The sequence below is a fragment of the Neophocaena asiaeorientalis genome, unplaced genomic scaffold (assembly GCF_003031525.2).
Source record: "Neophocaena asiaeorientalis asiaeorientalis breed wild unplaced genomic scaffold, Neophocaena_asiaeorientalis_V1.1 scaffold78, whole genome shotgun sequence".
In the NCBI taxonomy this organism is placed as follows: domain Eukaryota; kingdom Metazoa; phylum Chordata; class Mammalia; order Artiodactyla; family Phocoenidae; genus Neophocaena; species Neophocaena asiaeorientalis.
This window is the reverse complement of record NW_020175018.1, coordinates 7915997-7932376: the sequence shown is the minus strand read 5'-3', so window position 1 is coordinate 7932376 and position 16380 is coordinate 7915997. Positions and strand designations below refer to the sequence as shown.

Sequence of the window (16380 nt, the reverse complement as noted above, 5' to 3'; positions counted from 1 at the left end):
CGATCCGCTGTACTTCCTTGGGCATAATTAACGTTATTTCTTTTAAACCGTTCAAGTAAATCCAGGGCACTCATCAGTGATAAAACAAACAGGCTTTTTTGGTTGTTGTTGTTTGTTTTGTTTTACCATTTAGGTTTTCTTAATTGGACCTCTTGGAAAGCCAGGGAGTGGGGGAGTGTTTGACAGGTGCAGTGATAGTTACTCCCATGGGGCCCATGGCTCCCCCTGCTAACCACTGGCCTGAGGGTTTTCTTTGGATACTCTTCCTTCCGTTCACCATATTCCACGTCTGCGTTTAATCTCGGAGTCTCAGGCCTGCCAGACAGCAGTTGTTATTTTTGCTAACACGGGGAGAGTCGCCGTTATCAACATTAACCATCTATATGAGTGATTGGACCACACAGTCCTGTTCCGTCAACATTAACCATCTATATGAGCGATTGGACCACACAGTCCTGTTCCGATGAACAGTGAGCGGCTTGAGGGAGGAGGTGACGTAAAATCCTAAACTGGCTTTGTGGCTACAGGTGCTCAATTAGTAGTCAATGAGGTGAGCTGCTCATCTCCCCACTCCCCCCAACCCCAGACCCGCTCCTCTTCCTGTGTCCCCTAAATCTGTAAATGGTACCATCCCCCCCACCCTGCTGACAACCCTCTCTTTCCCCTTCACCTCCATCCAGCCACCAGCTGCCCCCGAATCCACCTCTGTACCATTTCTGCATCCCAGCCCTGGCGCCACTGCCCAGCTCAGGCCCTCGGGCCTTGGATGGCCCTGTATCTTCCTGCAACTAGTCTCCTCCCTGCCAAACCATCCTCCTCACGGACGCCAGAGTGATATGGGTGCCATGTCACCCAGTGGTTGAAAATCCACTAGTTGCCCTCAGATCAAGTACAAACACAAGGTGTCTGGGAATCTTTTCTGCCCGTTCCCGCCTTGCATTCGTTCCCAGGTTCATCTCTCCCTCTCTGTACTTTCCCTGTGTAACCTGGTCCATCACGGAGGCTTCCTCCATCATCCGGGGGCCTGAGCACACCAGACCTCTCTCCTTCCTCCTACCCCCCCTGCCGGCGTCCACTCATGCCTGTCCTCTCTGCCCGCCATGTCTGCCCACTCCAGTCCAGCCAGAGGGATGTTTCTCCGGAACACATCAAATTGTGTAATTAAGTTCTCAGAACCCTTCAGGGGCTCACCATCACTTTGCGACATTGTCCAAACTCCCCTAAAATGATATTCAAGACCCTTCCTATCAGGCCCTGCCTCCTCCCCAAGCTTGATCTTCTTCCATTGCCCTACTTCACACACATCCCGCATTCATTCTGGACATGGGCTCAGGAAACTGAGTGCCTGCATTCAAAACCTGGTTCCACGTCCTTTAGGCTGTGTGACCTTTGGCAAGTTACTTAACCTCTCCGGGCCTCTGTTTCCTTATCTGTAAAATAGAGTTGTAGAGGATTAAATGAGATAATACTTCGAACAGCACCTGACCCATAGGAAGTCCCCGTTCGTGTGTGCTAATGTTGTTGTTTTTGCTGTGGTGATCTGGCCTCTGTAAATCTCCCAAGTGGGATTTCCAGGGCGCTTCCCACTCCACTCGCTGTCTGTTCTCCAGCCATCGGAACGTATGTGGCTCTCTCCTGCCTTCGCAAAACCGCACCCCGGCAGCACGTTACCTGTTCTTCCTCCCCGCCTCACCTGTCCATCTCCCACCCTGCCCCTTCCTGCCTGGCCCTCAGAAACCTGACTGTAGAGCGTCTCCTTCTCGCCTGCCTCAGAAATCGCCTGGCACACTGGGAGTAGGAATTTGCCTCCACCAGGTACGAGGCTGCCTTGGCTGAGGCTGGAAGGGGCTGCTCCCTGCCCCCTGTCCAGCATGTACTTTGTGACATCTGCTTGTCTACCAGAGGCTTGTTTTTGCCGAAGATCTGCTCCCTGTGCCTGTGACACCAAGGGTCTCAGTTGCTAAGATTGGATGCAAATCCACCCGCGTGACAGAGGACTGCTCTAACTGGCTTTGACTTCCCTGGTATTGCAGACATGGTATTTCTTCAGCAATTGTCCTCTTACCCGCCCCTCGCTGCTAATAATGTTTTGTGGCTTGGTATTCGGTGGCTGAATTTCTCTCCTGAAATATTTTAGCTTGCTTCTCCCAGATGCCCAGCTGACTTCCTCAAGTGCCTCATGAATCTCCCATGCAGAGCTCCTGCTCGTGTACGGCATCCCAATGCGCTGATCACAGCAGCCCAGTATCAGCCCTCTGCTGACCAATGTCACTTGCGTGTTTGTAACACAGCCGTCCACTGTGGTGATGTCAAGATAAATCATTGTTCAGAACCTGTTCGCTGGCAGAAGCCAGGGACCTCAGTGTGACCCCCTTTATTGTATAGGTGAGTACAACAAAGCCCAGGAGGTTAGGTGACTTTCTCACAGTCGCACAGTCAGAAATTACCTGACTAAATTGGAACTAGAATCCAAATTTTCTGGTTTTCACTTCAGTATTCTTTCAAACTCACCAAAAGCTATTTCTTTTCTTTTTTTAATTAAATTTTTAAACAACTTAACAGTGGTAAAATACGCATAACGTAAAATTTACCATCTTTACCATTTTGAAGTTCAGTAGTATTAAGTATATTCATATTGTTGTACAACCATAGCCATCATCCGTCTCCGGAACTTCTTCCATCTTCCCAGACTGAAGCTCTACCCATCACACACTCACTCCCCATTCCTCCCTACTCCCAGTCTTTGGTAACCACCATTCCACTTTCTGTCTCTATGAATTTGACTACTGTAGGTACCTCGTACAAGTGGAACCATATAGTATTTGTCCTTTTGTGTGATGGCTTCTTTCACTTAGCGTAATGTTTTCAAGTTTCATGGTAGCGTATGTCAGAATTTCCTTCCTGTTTATAGCTGAATAATACTCAATTGTATGTATGTACCACATTTTGTTTATCCGTTCATCTGTCAGTTGACATTTGGGTTTCTCCCACCTTTTGGCTGTCTTCAGTAATGCTGCAATGAACATGGGCGTTCAAATATTTGTTCGCCAAAAGCTATTCCTTATGAAAATATAATTAGAGATACTTGCTGCTACCTACTGTTGCCACTTGTATTTTTTTTTCCTAATGGTAAGTTTGGAAAATACGAAAAAACACACAGTGAAGAATATAAAAGTTGCTAATTTTATGTGGCATATACTTACAGGATTTTATACTCATGTTGCCCATGATTTGAAAAGTTTTATACAGACTGAGAGAGAATTTTAACAGGTAGCCCAATCTGTGTATTAGGGAGAACGCTTGAAATATATTTAAGGGACAGACAGCGTAAGAACTGAGTGTGACCTTGGCCAACCATGGCATTTTGGAGATGAGTCTATTCAAAGTATGAACTTAACAGTAATACAGAGGGAACTTTTTGTGGGGGTGCTTCCTTAAGACTATTTTAACATCCTCTTTTAAAAAAATTTTTGTTGGAGTATAGCTGATTTACAATGTTGTGTTAGTTTCAGGTGTACAGCAAAGTGAATCAGTTACATCTATCTATCTATCTGTCTATCTGTATCTCAACTCTTTTTTTAGATTCTTTCCCCATATAGGTCATTAAAGAGTATTGAGTAGAGTTTCCTGTGCTGTACATTAGATCCTTATTAGTTATCTATTTTATATATCGTAGTGTGTATATGTCAATCCCAATCTCCCAGTTTATCCCTCCCCACCCCCTTACCCCCTGGTAACCATAAGTTTGTTTTCTACATCTGTAACTCTATTTCTATTTTGTAGATAAGTTCATTTGTAGCTTTTTTTTTTAGATTCCACATATAAGTCGGACAGAGAAAGACAAATATATTTTAACATCTTAATAGAGTATCTTACTGCTAAGAAGAGTCGAATTTTGAATGGGGGTCTTTCCCAGTCACATTTCTTAAATATCCACTAGAGGGCAGTAAAAGACATAAAAATTTTCAACAGGGCCGATGAGTGCCTGGCAATCAGGTCACTGCATCCCCTTTGCATCTCTCTCAGCTCTCCGTGCATACAGTTACAAGATGATGAATTTCACATCCAAGAGTATGTTTGGGTGAAACTGGCGATACCATCAGCTGTAACCCAATCGCAAGTCTTCCTCACATTCAGGCTAACATTAATGCATAAAACTTCATTCAATGCGTTGGGCCCAGATTGTATTTTTATTTAATTCACGTTAGTCCAGCGATTCTCAAACGGAGTGAACGTCAGAATTACCTGTCATGCTTTTTCCCAAATACACATGCCCAGGTCTCATCCCAGATCTAGAAAATCCGAATTTCTGGGGCTGGGGCCTAGTTATATAGACTGTCTTTAGATTCTGGCCCATGAGGAGGGGTCACCCTTGAGTAAAACCTCAGAGAAAAGTGAATGTGAATTCTGGAATTTTTTTTTCTCTTTTGAAGATAGAAGTTGCTGAAGGGTCTGGTGGCTTTGGGAACCACATGCAGAACAGCTATGAAGTTTTCCCATAAATGGTGCCTGTAGTAGACCAAGCCAGGAACCCAGACAGAAGATCTGGCATTGAGGCAGGCCTGGCCAACTCAGTATCTACAGTTACAGTTCCAAGAAGGCCATGCTCCGGGACCAAACTGTGCAGAGTGAGGCCAGAGCTCAGATACTGTCTGCTATATTAAGAGAATCTTTCCTCTAGCATTCAGGGAAAAGAAACCTTTAATTTTACCTCAGCAGAGGTAAAGGTGGCACAGAGGACCTGCCGTGAGGTCAAAAAGACTTCAGTTCTCACGCTAACCTTCCCACTAGCCAGTTAGGGAGCCCAAGGCAAGTTATGTCACCTCTCTGAGCCTCAGCTTCCCTGTTTGAATTATGAGAGGATTAGATACCATTGATCTCTGAGGATCCTTCCAGTTCTAAAAATTCAGTGATTCTATTAGTATTAATAACCTTGATTTGTATGGCTCTACTCTGGCAAAGAGCAGAAAAAATATTCAGTAATGCAACGAATGACAGAGACTATTGACCATGTAGTTTAATTTATTTAAGGCATATGCAGTGAATTCAAAGGAGAAAATATTGCAGCCAATAATATATTGAACTGTTAGTGTCTTCAGCATAGCAAAAGCTTTCCAGAGGGAAAAGTTACCCATTAGTGCAAACTTGACATTTTTAACTTCCTGATCCATAACTGCCATTTCTCCAGTACGTTTATATTTACTGTAAAGCGCCAAATGTATGAATGCTTCAGGTGAATATTAAATAACTACATAAGCATCAAGGTCATTGTCGCAAAGAAGGCTCCGTGGAGGGCCCTGGGAGGCTGGCATTGATCTCCTGTGAAGTTGCATTCTCGAATCCTGCTGACAAGGGGAAACAGTTGGTGTGGACCATTATTAAAGCTTTAAGTGTTTCTCCATTGTTAAAGATCTTTTACAAGCCCGGAGTAACTGATAGTGCCCCAGGAATTGGCAAAAGCTTCACTTAGAAATATAGGCTGGTCAGAGAGATAAGTAAAACCCAGAGCACAGTTGTCCTGGGTTGGGCTTACGCAGCAAAGGTGCGTATCTGGTGCGAGTCCAGCTCTGGGGCAAGCCGGCACCGCTCTGAGTTAGGGTTCAGAAAGGAAGGAAAGCTTGTTCAGGGGCTCTTTCATACCAGAAGCTGCAGAGAGAGCCGCTCCGTCTTTCAAATTCACCTTTAAATTTCCTCCAGCTTGTCCCGCAGGACAAGCGTCCGGGTCAACTGGGTGTGTGTTGAGTGATGCAGACCCGCAGAGCCAGACTTAACTGCACTGGTCAAGTGCCCAGGGTAATTCTGTGGGTGTCCTGCTGCCCTGGAGCTAGGAGGAGAGCAAATCTTAGGATGACAGAATCCGGTTTCAAAAGGTCTCAGCAGATTAAAGGATTGGCTGAGTCATGATGAACTTAATGAGAGATGCAGATGGTAAACTAACAGCTCCCGTGCCGCCCTTCTGTGTAGTGTGGTGTTCCACCCTGTGCACATTTCAGTCGATTTCCTCTTTACGATGACCCAGGGAGGAAAGATTTTTATATCCCCATTTTTAAAACGAGGAAACTGAGACATGGAAGTACGGAGGAGGGCGCAAGCACTTCAGAGCCCTCGATCTAGATTCCAATCCCACTTCTGCCCCTCAGTCTACCGGCAAGTTACTTCACCTTTAAAAAATAGCACTAGCCAGGCTTTATGGCTGCCTTTCATGTGTCAGGTTCTGTGGGCTTCACCCTTTGCATTTATCATCTCATTTAATCCTCAGAACAATCTTTCTCCTGTTTTACAGATGAGGGAGGCACAGATAAGTAACTTGCCCAAGGTCACACAGTAAGTAGCAGGGCCAGGATATGAGCCCAGGCAGTCTGACTCCCAGGCCTGTGCTCTTCACAAGTACGGTACCGTCTCGGTTTCCTGTACCATGAAAAGGGAACAACCGTATGTTCTGTGAGGGTTAGAGGAAATAACTTATGTAAAGTGCCTCCCTCATGTAGTCGCCACACATGGTCGGCATCATAGATAGTGCTAGGCTATCATCATCACCATCACTATACCGTCATCGGTTAGATGACTCGCTCAGGGTTAGAGCTAATAACCGGCAAAGACCTGGCATTCAAACCCAGGTCCTGTGACTGAAAATCCGCTGGACTGTGGGGGACAAGATCTGGGGCAGTTATTAGGTCACTGTCTCAGTGCCTAGTACAGTTTTTACCTCCCTGGTAGGTGCTGAGTGAGTCCTCACATAGGTGGGGCCTGTATTTTTCACTCATTCACCAAACATTTGACGAGGTCCTGCTGTGTCTCGAGGGACCAGAGAGGACAAGAATACAATGCTAACCATCCTTTTTCTCCCCCCAGGTTCGAATGGTGAAAGATGGGGACCCCTCCTGGAAGCCCACTTTTATTGTGAAACCTGATAGTGGTTGTCAGGGTGACGGAATCTACCTCATTAAAGACCCCAGTGACATCCGCCTGGCAGGGACCCTCCAGAGCAGGCCGGCGGTGGTCCAGGAGTACGTCTGCAAACCTCTCCTTATCGACAAGCTCAAGTTTGATATCCGTCTGTATGTCCTGCTAAAGTCCTTAGAGCCCTTAGAGATTTACATAGCCAAAGACGGACTCTCGCGGTTTTGTACAGAGCCCTATCAGGAGCCTCACCCCAGAAACCTGCACCACCTCTTTATGCATTTGACCAACTATTCACTGAACATCCATAGCGGTAACTTTGTCCATTCGGACAGTACCAGCACAGGCAGCAAAAGGACTTTCTCTAGCATTCTTTGTAGGTTGTCTTCCAAGGGTGTTGACATCAAGAAGGTCTGGTCTGATATCATCTCCTTGGTGATTAAGACTGTCATTGCCCTGACTCCAGAACTCAGAGTGTTCTACCAGTCAGATATCCCCGCAGGGAGGCCGGGGCCCACGTGCTTCCAGGTAACCATCGCCAATTTCCAGCCTGAATTCTTGACCTTGATGGGGCCTTTGGAGGGCTCCTTGGCCTCGTGTGGGATGAGGGATGGGGTGGGACGGCCAGAGGGATGGAGGGGTTGTTGCTGCCATGGGCTTTGGTGTGAAACCGGGGTCCAACTTTCTGCTTTCTGTTTGCTGGCTGTGTAATTTGGAGCAAGTTACTTCCATTTTCCTACCTGTAAAATGGAACCAGGAGTACCTCCCTTAAAGGACGCTTGTAAGAGTCAAACGAGATGTATGGAAAACGCAGTGCCTCCCGTTCATTTGCTCATTCTTTCTTCTAGCAATTTTTACCACCTGCTTAGTAGGGGCCAGGCACTGTTCAAGGCAGTAAGTCAGGTCCCTGCTGGCTGATGCAGAGAGTCTGCTATCGTGGGAGACAAATAAGTTAAAAAGCAATTAGTATAAAGTGTCACAAGTGCTAGAATAGAGTAGGAAGTGTACCAGGCGCTGTGAGATTGGGGGACCGTCTAACATTTTCTGAGTGGGAATGAGGGTGGCTGGGAAGACTTCCCAGAAGTAGCAGCAGTTAAGAACCTGGAGTAAGAGTTAGATGGAGCAGGTGAGGCTGGATAGGGCTGGGGAGACGAAGCATCCTAGGGGAGAGATGTTTGCAGCCCTAGAGGTGAGTATGGCTGGAGGGTGGGGTTTGAGGCAGAGATATGGAGGGAGATGAGGAAGATAAGGTGGAAGAGATAGGTAGGAGGTATGTCCTGGAAAGCTACGGGCAGTAGGGGCCACAGGAGGGTGCTAGCCCGGCACCGATGCACTCAGGTTTGTGTGTTGCAAAGAACCAACTGGCCACAGGGTGGAGAGTGGATTGTGGGGAGACTGGGAGCTGGGTGGAGCGGGGAACTGGTGAGCCGACTGCTTTCCTACGAGCAAGAGAGGATGCTGGCTTGGATTGGGAAGGGCTTGGTGGAGTTGGAGAGAATAGATTTGAGAGCCATTGAAGAGGTAGAATGGCCAGACTTGGTGATTGGCTGGGGCTGGGGGGCAGAGGAGAGATGGTGGCAGGGGGGGCGTGGGGAGAACCCAGACCAACTCCCAGGCTTAGGCACTTGGGTGGATGGAGAGAAGCCACCAATGGGGGACCAGCTTGTAGTGGCAGTGGGGGCAGGAGTTGGACTTGAACTTGCCTTTGAAGGACCTGCGTGACATCCAGGTGGGGAGGTTGGATGGACATTGGGCATCTGGGCCTGGAGTTTGGGAGAGAGAGATCTGGGCAGGAGAGAGATTGGGAACATCAGCGTTCGGATGGTCACTGAGCCCTGAGCGGCTACAGGGTGAGAAGAGGCCAGGAAGACCCCCGTGAGCACTGCCATTCAAGTAAGGGACAGGCAGGGGGAAGGGGGCAGCAAAGGAGGCCAAGAAGAAGTGGCTTGAGCCATAGAAGGGATGTCAGGAGAGGAAGCAGGCTAAATGCTTGGAGAAGAAGCACGCGGGGGCCAGCCATGGCAAACGCTGCTGAGATGTCGTGTCAGACCCGAACGGAAAGTGTCCATTGCACTTACTGACCCGTGGGGTGATGGGACAGGGCGATGGTAGAGGACGATGCCAGTGTACGGTCGGGGAGGAGATGGGAATGGGGGTGGCGCATTCTTCCAGTTCCTTTGGCCATGAAGGTTGTGGCGGGGGACTCGGAGTCCAGGCCCTTGGTAGGCACACAGTTTCCTGCCACCAGATAAATCGGAGTAGGGAACAGACGGTACGAAGGAACACCTCTGGGACCCTCTCCATCCAATCTTTAAAGTTATTTTGTAGCAGTTAGTGTATAAGAAAGAATACATGGAACATGTATGTAAGCTACAAAGCAAAACCACCAAATCATCATCCCCAGCCCACCTCCCAACCCAAGATCCCCAATTACTGTGCTTCTCCCCCATCCCATTTCTCACTCCGAGGTAATCAATCATGATCCCGAATTTTAGGTTTATCATCTCCTTGCTTCAAAAAATCCTTTTATTATACGTGAATGTGTCCCTAGACAGTATATTATTTTGCTTTGCTTGTTTTTGAGCTTTATAAAAATACTACGGTCAAGTCCATAGTCTTCTGCAACCTTCTCTTCCGCTCTGTGTTGAGGTGGGTCGTTGGTGCTCTTTCGTCTGCACTGCTGGGTCTTCCATTGTAAATACGCACACTGCGTTCATCAGTCCTTCCGTCAATGAACGTTTGAGTTGTTTCTGGTCCTTTACCTAAGACTGTGGCAGGAGAGAAACGGGTGGCGTGGAAGGGAGGGGAGGCAGTGGGGCAGCGTCTCTGATGCGTGGGGTGTTCCTTCAGCAGCAGAAGAGGAGGCTGGTCCCAAGGTGCGGCCCCAGATCCAGAGAGGTGACCCGGGCGGCTGGACACCCGTCAGCGGGATTTTCAGGCAGGCTGGCAGAAGCCTGCTTGCAGGGGGAATTCAGGCAGTGATCAGTTCCAGGAAGGGCTAATTGTCACCCAGAGGTCTGTCCTTAGGCACTTGGCTCCAGGTTCTTGTTCCCAGGCAGGGTGTCTAGCTCAGCCATCAGGTAGGTGGCTTAGGGCCTTAGAAAGGGGAAGTGGGCAGAGCTTAGAGGCAGGACCAGAGAAAACAAGTCCTGGCTTGAGCCATCAGAAGGTTAGGGCGAAGGAGAGAGTTGCAACTTTGGAGGCCTCCAGGGGTCATCCCGGGGGACTGTGTGGTCACATCTGTTCGACAGTGACAGCTATTCCAGGAGTATCATGTGGGCCGGCATGCGTGGCCAAGCCACAGAGCCCTGGCACAGCGAGGGTGCAGGGTGGAGGGCCAGGGCGGTGGTTTTGCTGCTTGTCTTGCTGTGGACAGGCGGCATGCGGCAGCCGTGGGGTGGAACCAGGGGCCCAACTGGAGGGCAGACAGGGAGGGAGCCACTGGTTTGGACAGATCACATCTAGCAAATGGAACCACAGGCCTGTGACCGTTTTCCACGGCTTGCCCACACGAAGTGCTGCCAGGCCTGGGGTCAGGAGAGGAGCACAGGCCGGAAGTAACCCTCCCGGAGGACCTCGTCCTCTTCCCAGCGGTGGGACCTCAGGCACGTTTCTTCACCACCCTGAGCCTGTTGCTTTCTCTGTGAATCCCCTACCTGCCTTCTTTGGAGGAGTGTGAAGTAATGAAGGCGAAGGTATAAAGTGATAGATGTTTAAAATCTGTTTTATCATATATTTCAGATTCATAGTGATTGAGAAAGGAGTTTTTTTTTCCCCTTGGATTCCTCTCTTGCTTTCTTTAGTCTTATCACTTGTTAAAACACTTGGTAGTTTGGGTCTCAAGCACCTGAACTAACTTGGAACCCAAAGATTTAGGGACAACGTATGGTCTGCCGTTGCCTTGCTGTGTGATTTTATATTAGTCACTTAACTTCTCTGTGCCTCAGTTTCCTCACCTACCTCACAGAGTTGTTGTGTGACTCACACAAGGTAAAGATGATGAACGCTTTGTGAACTCTAGTGTTCTGTGCATACATAATGAATTATTTCTTTGTCATGGACGCCCGTTTTGCTTGTAGCCTGGGCCTGGCCCATATTGTAGCGTTCCCGGACATACACTCAAAGCCAAGAAAATTACATTTATCTTAAACATGTGACCGTGACCCCTTTCCAATCACAGCTGCAATAACTACTTGGGAAATCGTGATGGCCCAGAGCAGGGGCTGGCACAGCCAGGCTGTGGGCAGGTTTCCTGTAATCTGTTGCCTAGGAACGTGGCTGCCCTGTCATTCTGGCCTGTCCCCCTGTCATTGCCCAGGCAGCCCCAGCAAGATATCCCCCGTCAGTCTTCTTGAGGGCAGCTCTGTGACCCTGGCTTAAAGAGCCAGGTCCGTCTGGGTGTAGATGATTCATGTGGCAGAAATGCACACACAGAGGAAAGGTTTCTAGCTCAGCTTTCATGGACATTCTTTCCCAATTTCATCGCTTGGTTTCTATCTTCCTCTAGCCCCGGGTCCACTTCTCTCCTTGGCCGCGATCCTTTCCCTTCAGTATCGGGAGGAGGCACCTTCCCTAAAGGCTGAGGTGCTTCTCCTTTTCCTTCTTTGCTCTTTTGATCTCCTCCCTCCCCGTCATCCCCAGACACCCCACGGGAAGGAGGCAAAGGAGCAGCCTGGGGCTCACGCTCTGGCTCGGGTTTTGTTCTCGGGTGTCCCGGGCTTGAGCTAACCCCAGCTCCTCCTTCCAGCAGCTCTAGCTGGAGAGCTTGGCAAGTTAACCGTTCTCTGCCTCAGTTTCCTTATCTGCAAATAGAGATAATATTGTATTTGGACCGGCCTCACAGTTGTTGTGAGACTGAATGAGAGAAAGCTGTGTGGAATTCCAGCAGGTGGGGGGAATCCCTTAATGAATGATATCATTATTACATTGTTTGTTATCTGTAACAACAATCGTTCTCAAACTGATCTGTGAAGAAATGCCTTGAACTTACGGGGAAACCATGAAATATTCACATTTCCAACTTAATGGAACGCCGGTATTCCAAGGACCACAGTTTGAGAAACAAGTCCTGGCACTGGTTGCCTCCCAGCCTGGCCCCAGCCTCGCTTCCCCGTCCTCCCTGAGCCCCGCGAACCGGCCGAACAAAACTGATTCCTGTCTCCTGGACATCATTGGTGTTTCCCCCAGTTCTGCCTGTTTGTTCTGTCTTGGCTGCCATGCTCTCTCCTCTTCTCCCTCCTTTTTGAAATTCAATGCTGATAAGGTGGTGCTCAAATCCCACCTTCTCTGTAAAGCCTTCCTTGACCACTTCTGACATTTAAGCTTTTTTTTTCTTCTAGACACATTTGCTGGTCACCCACTGAGACAAGCCCTGAGCTAGCTGTGGGCCGTGTGGTTCTGGATAAGATGCAGTCTGTCCCTAAGAGGTGCACAGTGTAGTGGGGAGACTGCCACGTGGGAGTAATAAATGCTGTAAGGGGGCATGTACAGGATGCAGGGAGAGCACAGAAAAGGGAGCAGTTAACTTTGCCAGTTAACCCAGTCAAGGAAGGCTTCCCAGAGAGGAGATGCTCAAGCTGGAGCTTAAGGCATGGAGAAGAATTTGCCAAGCAGAGAACAGTGAGTGACACCACACCCTCCTGGTGTCCCTCCTCTCTCAGCTGCTGCTCCTCAGCCCCTTCTTCTGCGCCTGCCAGTGATGGCGATCCCAGCTCCTCTCCTCGTGTCTACAGTCGCTCTCTAAACGATCTCTTCTAGCCCCATGGCTTTAAGTACCAGCTATGTGCTGGTCACTCCTATATTTGTATCTCCTGCCTTGACTTCTGCTTGAGTTCCACACTGGTCTATCCAACTGCCCACTTTACTTTTCTACTTGGATTTCTGGTGGGCATCTCACACTTGACATGTCCAAAATCAAACTCTTGATTTCCCTTCCAAACTTACTCTCCCACTGTCTTTCCTATTTCAGTAAAGGAATAGCATTCAGTTACTCAGACTAAACCCCACACCCCCCTGCCCCCCAGTTTTAATATTTCTTCTTTTCTCCTCCTTCCCACATTTAATCCATAAGCAACTCTTGCAGATATACTTTAAAATGCATCCTAAATGCAACCACTTCTAACCAACTCCTCTGCTTCCATCCCAGTCTAGGCAGCCATCACCTTGTACTTGTATCACTGCAATAGCCTCCTAATTGGTGTTCCTTTTCCCACCCTTGCTGCTTGTAGCCTATTTTTCTCACTGTAGCCAAAGTCATTCTTTTAAAACATGTCAGATCAAATTACTTCCCTGTGTAAACTCTCCAGTGGCTTTCTCATTGCACTTAAAATCCTGGCTCCTTACCATGGCCTACAAGATGCTGCATGATATGTCCCCTGTCATTCTATCTGACCTCATCTCCTATCTCCCTCTTGCTCAGTCCTTGCTGTTTATCAGAAGTGGCCTTTGTTCTTGCCATTCCTCCTTCCTGGAAGGCTCTTCCTCAGCTCTTCAAATAACTTATTTGCTCACTTCATTCAGTCCCTGTTCATACATCACCTGCCAAGTCTTTTGCTTCTGGTCATGATGGAGTAACAAAGACTGGACTTAGCCTTCTTTAGAAAACAACTAGAATAACACACAAAATGCATGAAATAAGTGTTTTCAGATTTTGGACAACACTTAGTTATGCATTGTGATCCCCGAGGAAAGGGGGGAAAAAGCCAAGATGTGTCTACGGTTGCCTCAGCTTTCTGTCTGGAGGCAATCTCCAGAAGATGGGCAAGGGTGGGGGCCACCTAAACAGAGCCCTGTGATATCAGTGAATTGAGGAAATGGAGATCAAAGTTCAGGAATGCCGAGGTGGTTAGGATTCTGTGGGCAGAATTCTGAAAGGTAGGGACCCAACCTGGAAAAGAGCTCCAGGAACCTGTGTGGGATCCCTGTGCATCTTTGCCAAGTGCTGGGCCATTCATATGTGGAAGGTTAATCCACAAAGCTGTGCAAAGAATGACCAGGGAACTGAGAAGCTGAACTACTTTCAGAGCTCACACAGAGCAGGGAGATAGATGTTCAAGCTCCAAAGAGTCAGTGTGGAGAGTGCTTGGTGGTTACTGGACGCATTCAGTGGAGACTCCAGAGAAGTTCTGCCTTAATGGACTGAAGCTTCCCTGGAATGAAAGTTACTCTAGGCCCAACCTAGTAAAGCTTGAATAATAAGCCTTGAAGGTATCAAAATAATCTGCAAAGAATTGACTGTCTAAAAACCTAGCACTTTTTAAAAGAAGGCAAAATCCAGACACTGAACATTAAATGTCCAGCTTCCAATAAAAACCCACTAGATATTCCACAAGGCAGGAAAAGGCAACCCATACCTAAAGAGAAAATCAATAGAAACAGACCCATAAATATTAGAAATAATGAAACTAGTAGGAAAAAGATATTAAAACAGCTATTACAACTATGTACAAAAATTTAAAGGAAAATATGAGCTTAATGTAGAGAGAAATGGAGCTATTAAAAAAGAACCAAATGGAACTTCTAGGAACCAAATGGAAGGAAATATCTCTAATGAAAATTTCACTGGACAGGATTAATAGCCAATTAGATTCTGTAGAAGAAATGATCAGCGAACTTGAAGACATAGCAATAGAATTTATTCAAAATGAAACAGAGAGAGCAAAGTGACAGGAAAAATAAATGAACAGACCCTGAGTTACCTATGGTACAATACCGATGGTCTAACGTATGTGTAATTGGAGTTCCCTGAGCAGAAGAGACAAGGAAGATGCAGGAGACTATTTGAAGAAATGGCCACACACACAAACGTGTGCACACACACACCAAGGCTTATCATAATCAAATCAGTGATGATAAGAAAATCTTAAAAGCAGCTAGAGAGACAAATTATGTTCAGAGGAGCAAAGAATAACCAACAAGTTCTCATCAGAAACTGTGCAAACCGGAAGGAAATGGGATGACAAATGTCACCTTCTTAGAAAGGCCTTCCCTGACCACCAGACTCTCCCCTCCATCCACTGTATCACACTCGATGTTCTTACCTTGTTTTAATTATTCACTTGCTTGTGGTCTCTCTCCTAGAATGTAAGCTCTAAGAGGGCAGGAGTTAAAACATACCTTGTCTTATTTGCTGTTTGATCCCCCGTGCCTAGAATAGTACCTAGGGTTTGGTAGGTGCTCAGTAAATATTTGATAAATAAAGTTGTCTTTTAAGTAGAAGAGCACAAAGAGAGCAGTAAAGCATCCTAGAGCTACCAGTAGTTTAGCACAATTAGAGCCCAAGATGTGCAACAGTGAGTGCGAGAAAATAAAGCTAGAGTCTGAGACAGACTCTGGTCATAGAGGAATTTGCAGGACATGTTCTGGAACTTGGACTTCCTTCTGTAAGCAGGGATTTTTAGGCAGATGAGTGCTAATATTTTATTTGCCTTTTATAAAAATTACTCTGGCATCCCCTTGTGCCAGGTCAATTAGAGGGGCGAGTTTGAGAGCAGGGAAACTAATGGGGAAGGTGTTAAAGTAGTCCAGGTGAAAGATGGTGCAGGCTTGATCTAGACTAGGAGCAACAAGGGATGGGCCAGATCTCGAAATCTCTTTAGAAGGTAGAATGTACAGAGTTGGCGAGCAGCTAGATGTAAAGGAGGAAGGAGAAATGTTGGCTGACCGCTGCTGGCACAGAGTCCCTCACAGGCTACAGTTAACATGTTGTCCAGACTGCAGTCATGTCAAAGCTACTGGGGAAAGATCCCCTCCCCAGCTCACTCACATGGCTGTTGGCTGGGACACCAGTTCCTTGCCATCTCAGCCTCTCCATAGGACAGGTTACAACATGGCAGCTGGCTTCCCTCAGAGTGAGCAAATTAGAGAGTTAAGAGAATGCATCCCAAGATGCAAGCGACAGTCTTTTCATAACCTAATACTGGAGGTGATATGCCATCATTTCTGCCCTATTTTGTTTGTTAGAAACAAGTCACTAAGTGCAGCCCACACTCAAAGAGAGGAGATTACATAAGGGTATGAATACCAGGAGATGGTATCATTGGGACCATCTTAGAAGCTGCTGACCACAGATAGTGAGTTTGGATATGTTGAATCTGAGGAGTCTGGGACCTCCCAGTTGGGAATACTCTGGGTGCAGATGGATGTGTAGTTCTGGGGCTCAGGAGGGAATCCCCTCTCATTGAAATGTAGTTTGGAGCCTTTGCATGAGTTTACAATTAATGGCTCGGAGCCCTTTTCTCCCCAACTTGCTTTGGGAGCCTCTAGAGGTAAGGGATGAAGGACAGATATCTTTAAATCCCTAGGGCACCCCTCAAGTAGCAACACATAATTGCTGACTGAATTACTTGGAGGGGTGGAGAGTATCACATAATTGAAAAGTTCTCTTTCTCCATTTGGCATTTCCTACTCTGCCACCAAACTGGAGAGAGGTTTTCTCATTTCTAAGCTGCAGGTTTCTAGTCTGCAAATTGGGTGCTAGAC

At 47.4% G+C, this 16380-nt stretch overlaps 1 protein-coding gene across 6 annotated transcripts in view; it reads left to right on the top strand.

The window, feature by feature from the left end:
* TTLL11 (tubulin tyrosine ligase like 11) overlaps positions 1 to 16380 on the top strand; it is a 261119-nt gene that overhangs the window by 85258 nt on the left and 159481 nt on the right. For all 6 annotated transcript variants that reach the window (XR_003005604.1, XM_024762453.1, XM_024762456.1 and 3 more), the window contains exon 4: positions 6853 to 7428. Coding sequence is in view for 5 of the 6 variants with exons in the window: in XM_024762453.1 (XP_024618221.1) it covers positions 6853 to 7428 (576 nt within the window). In the remaining variant the exon portion in view is untranslated. The remainder of the gene's footprint in view (positions 1 to 6852; positions 7429 to 16380) is intronic.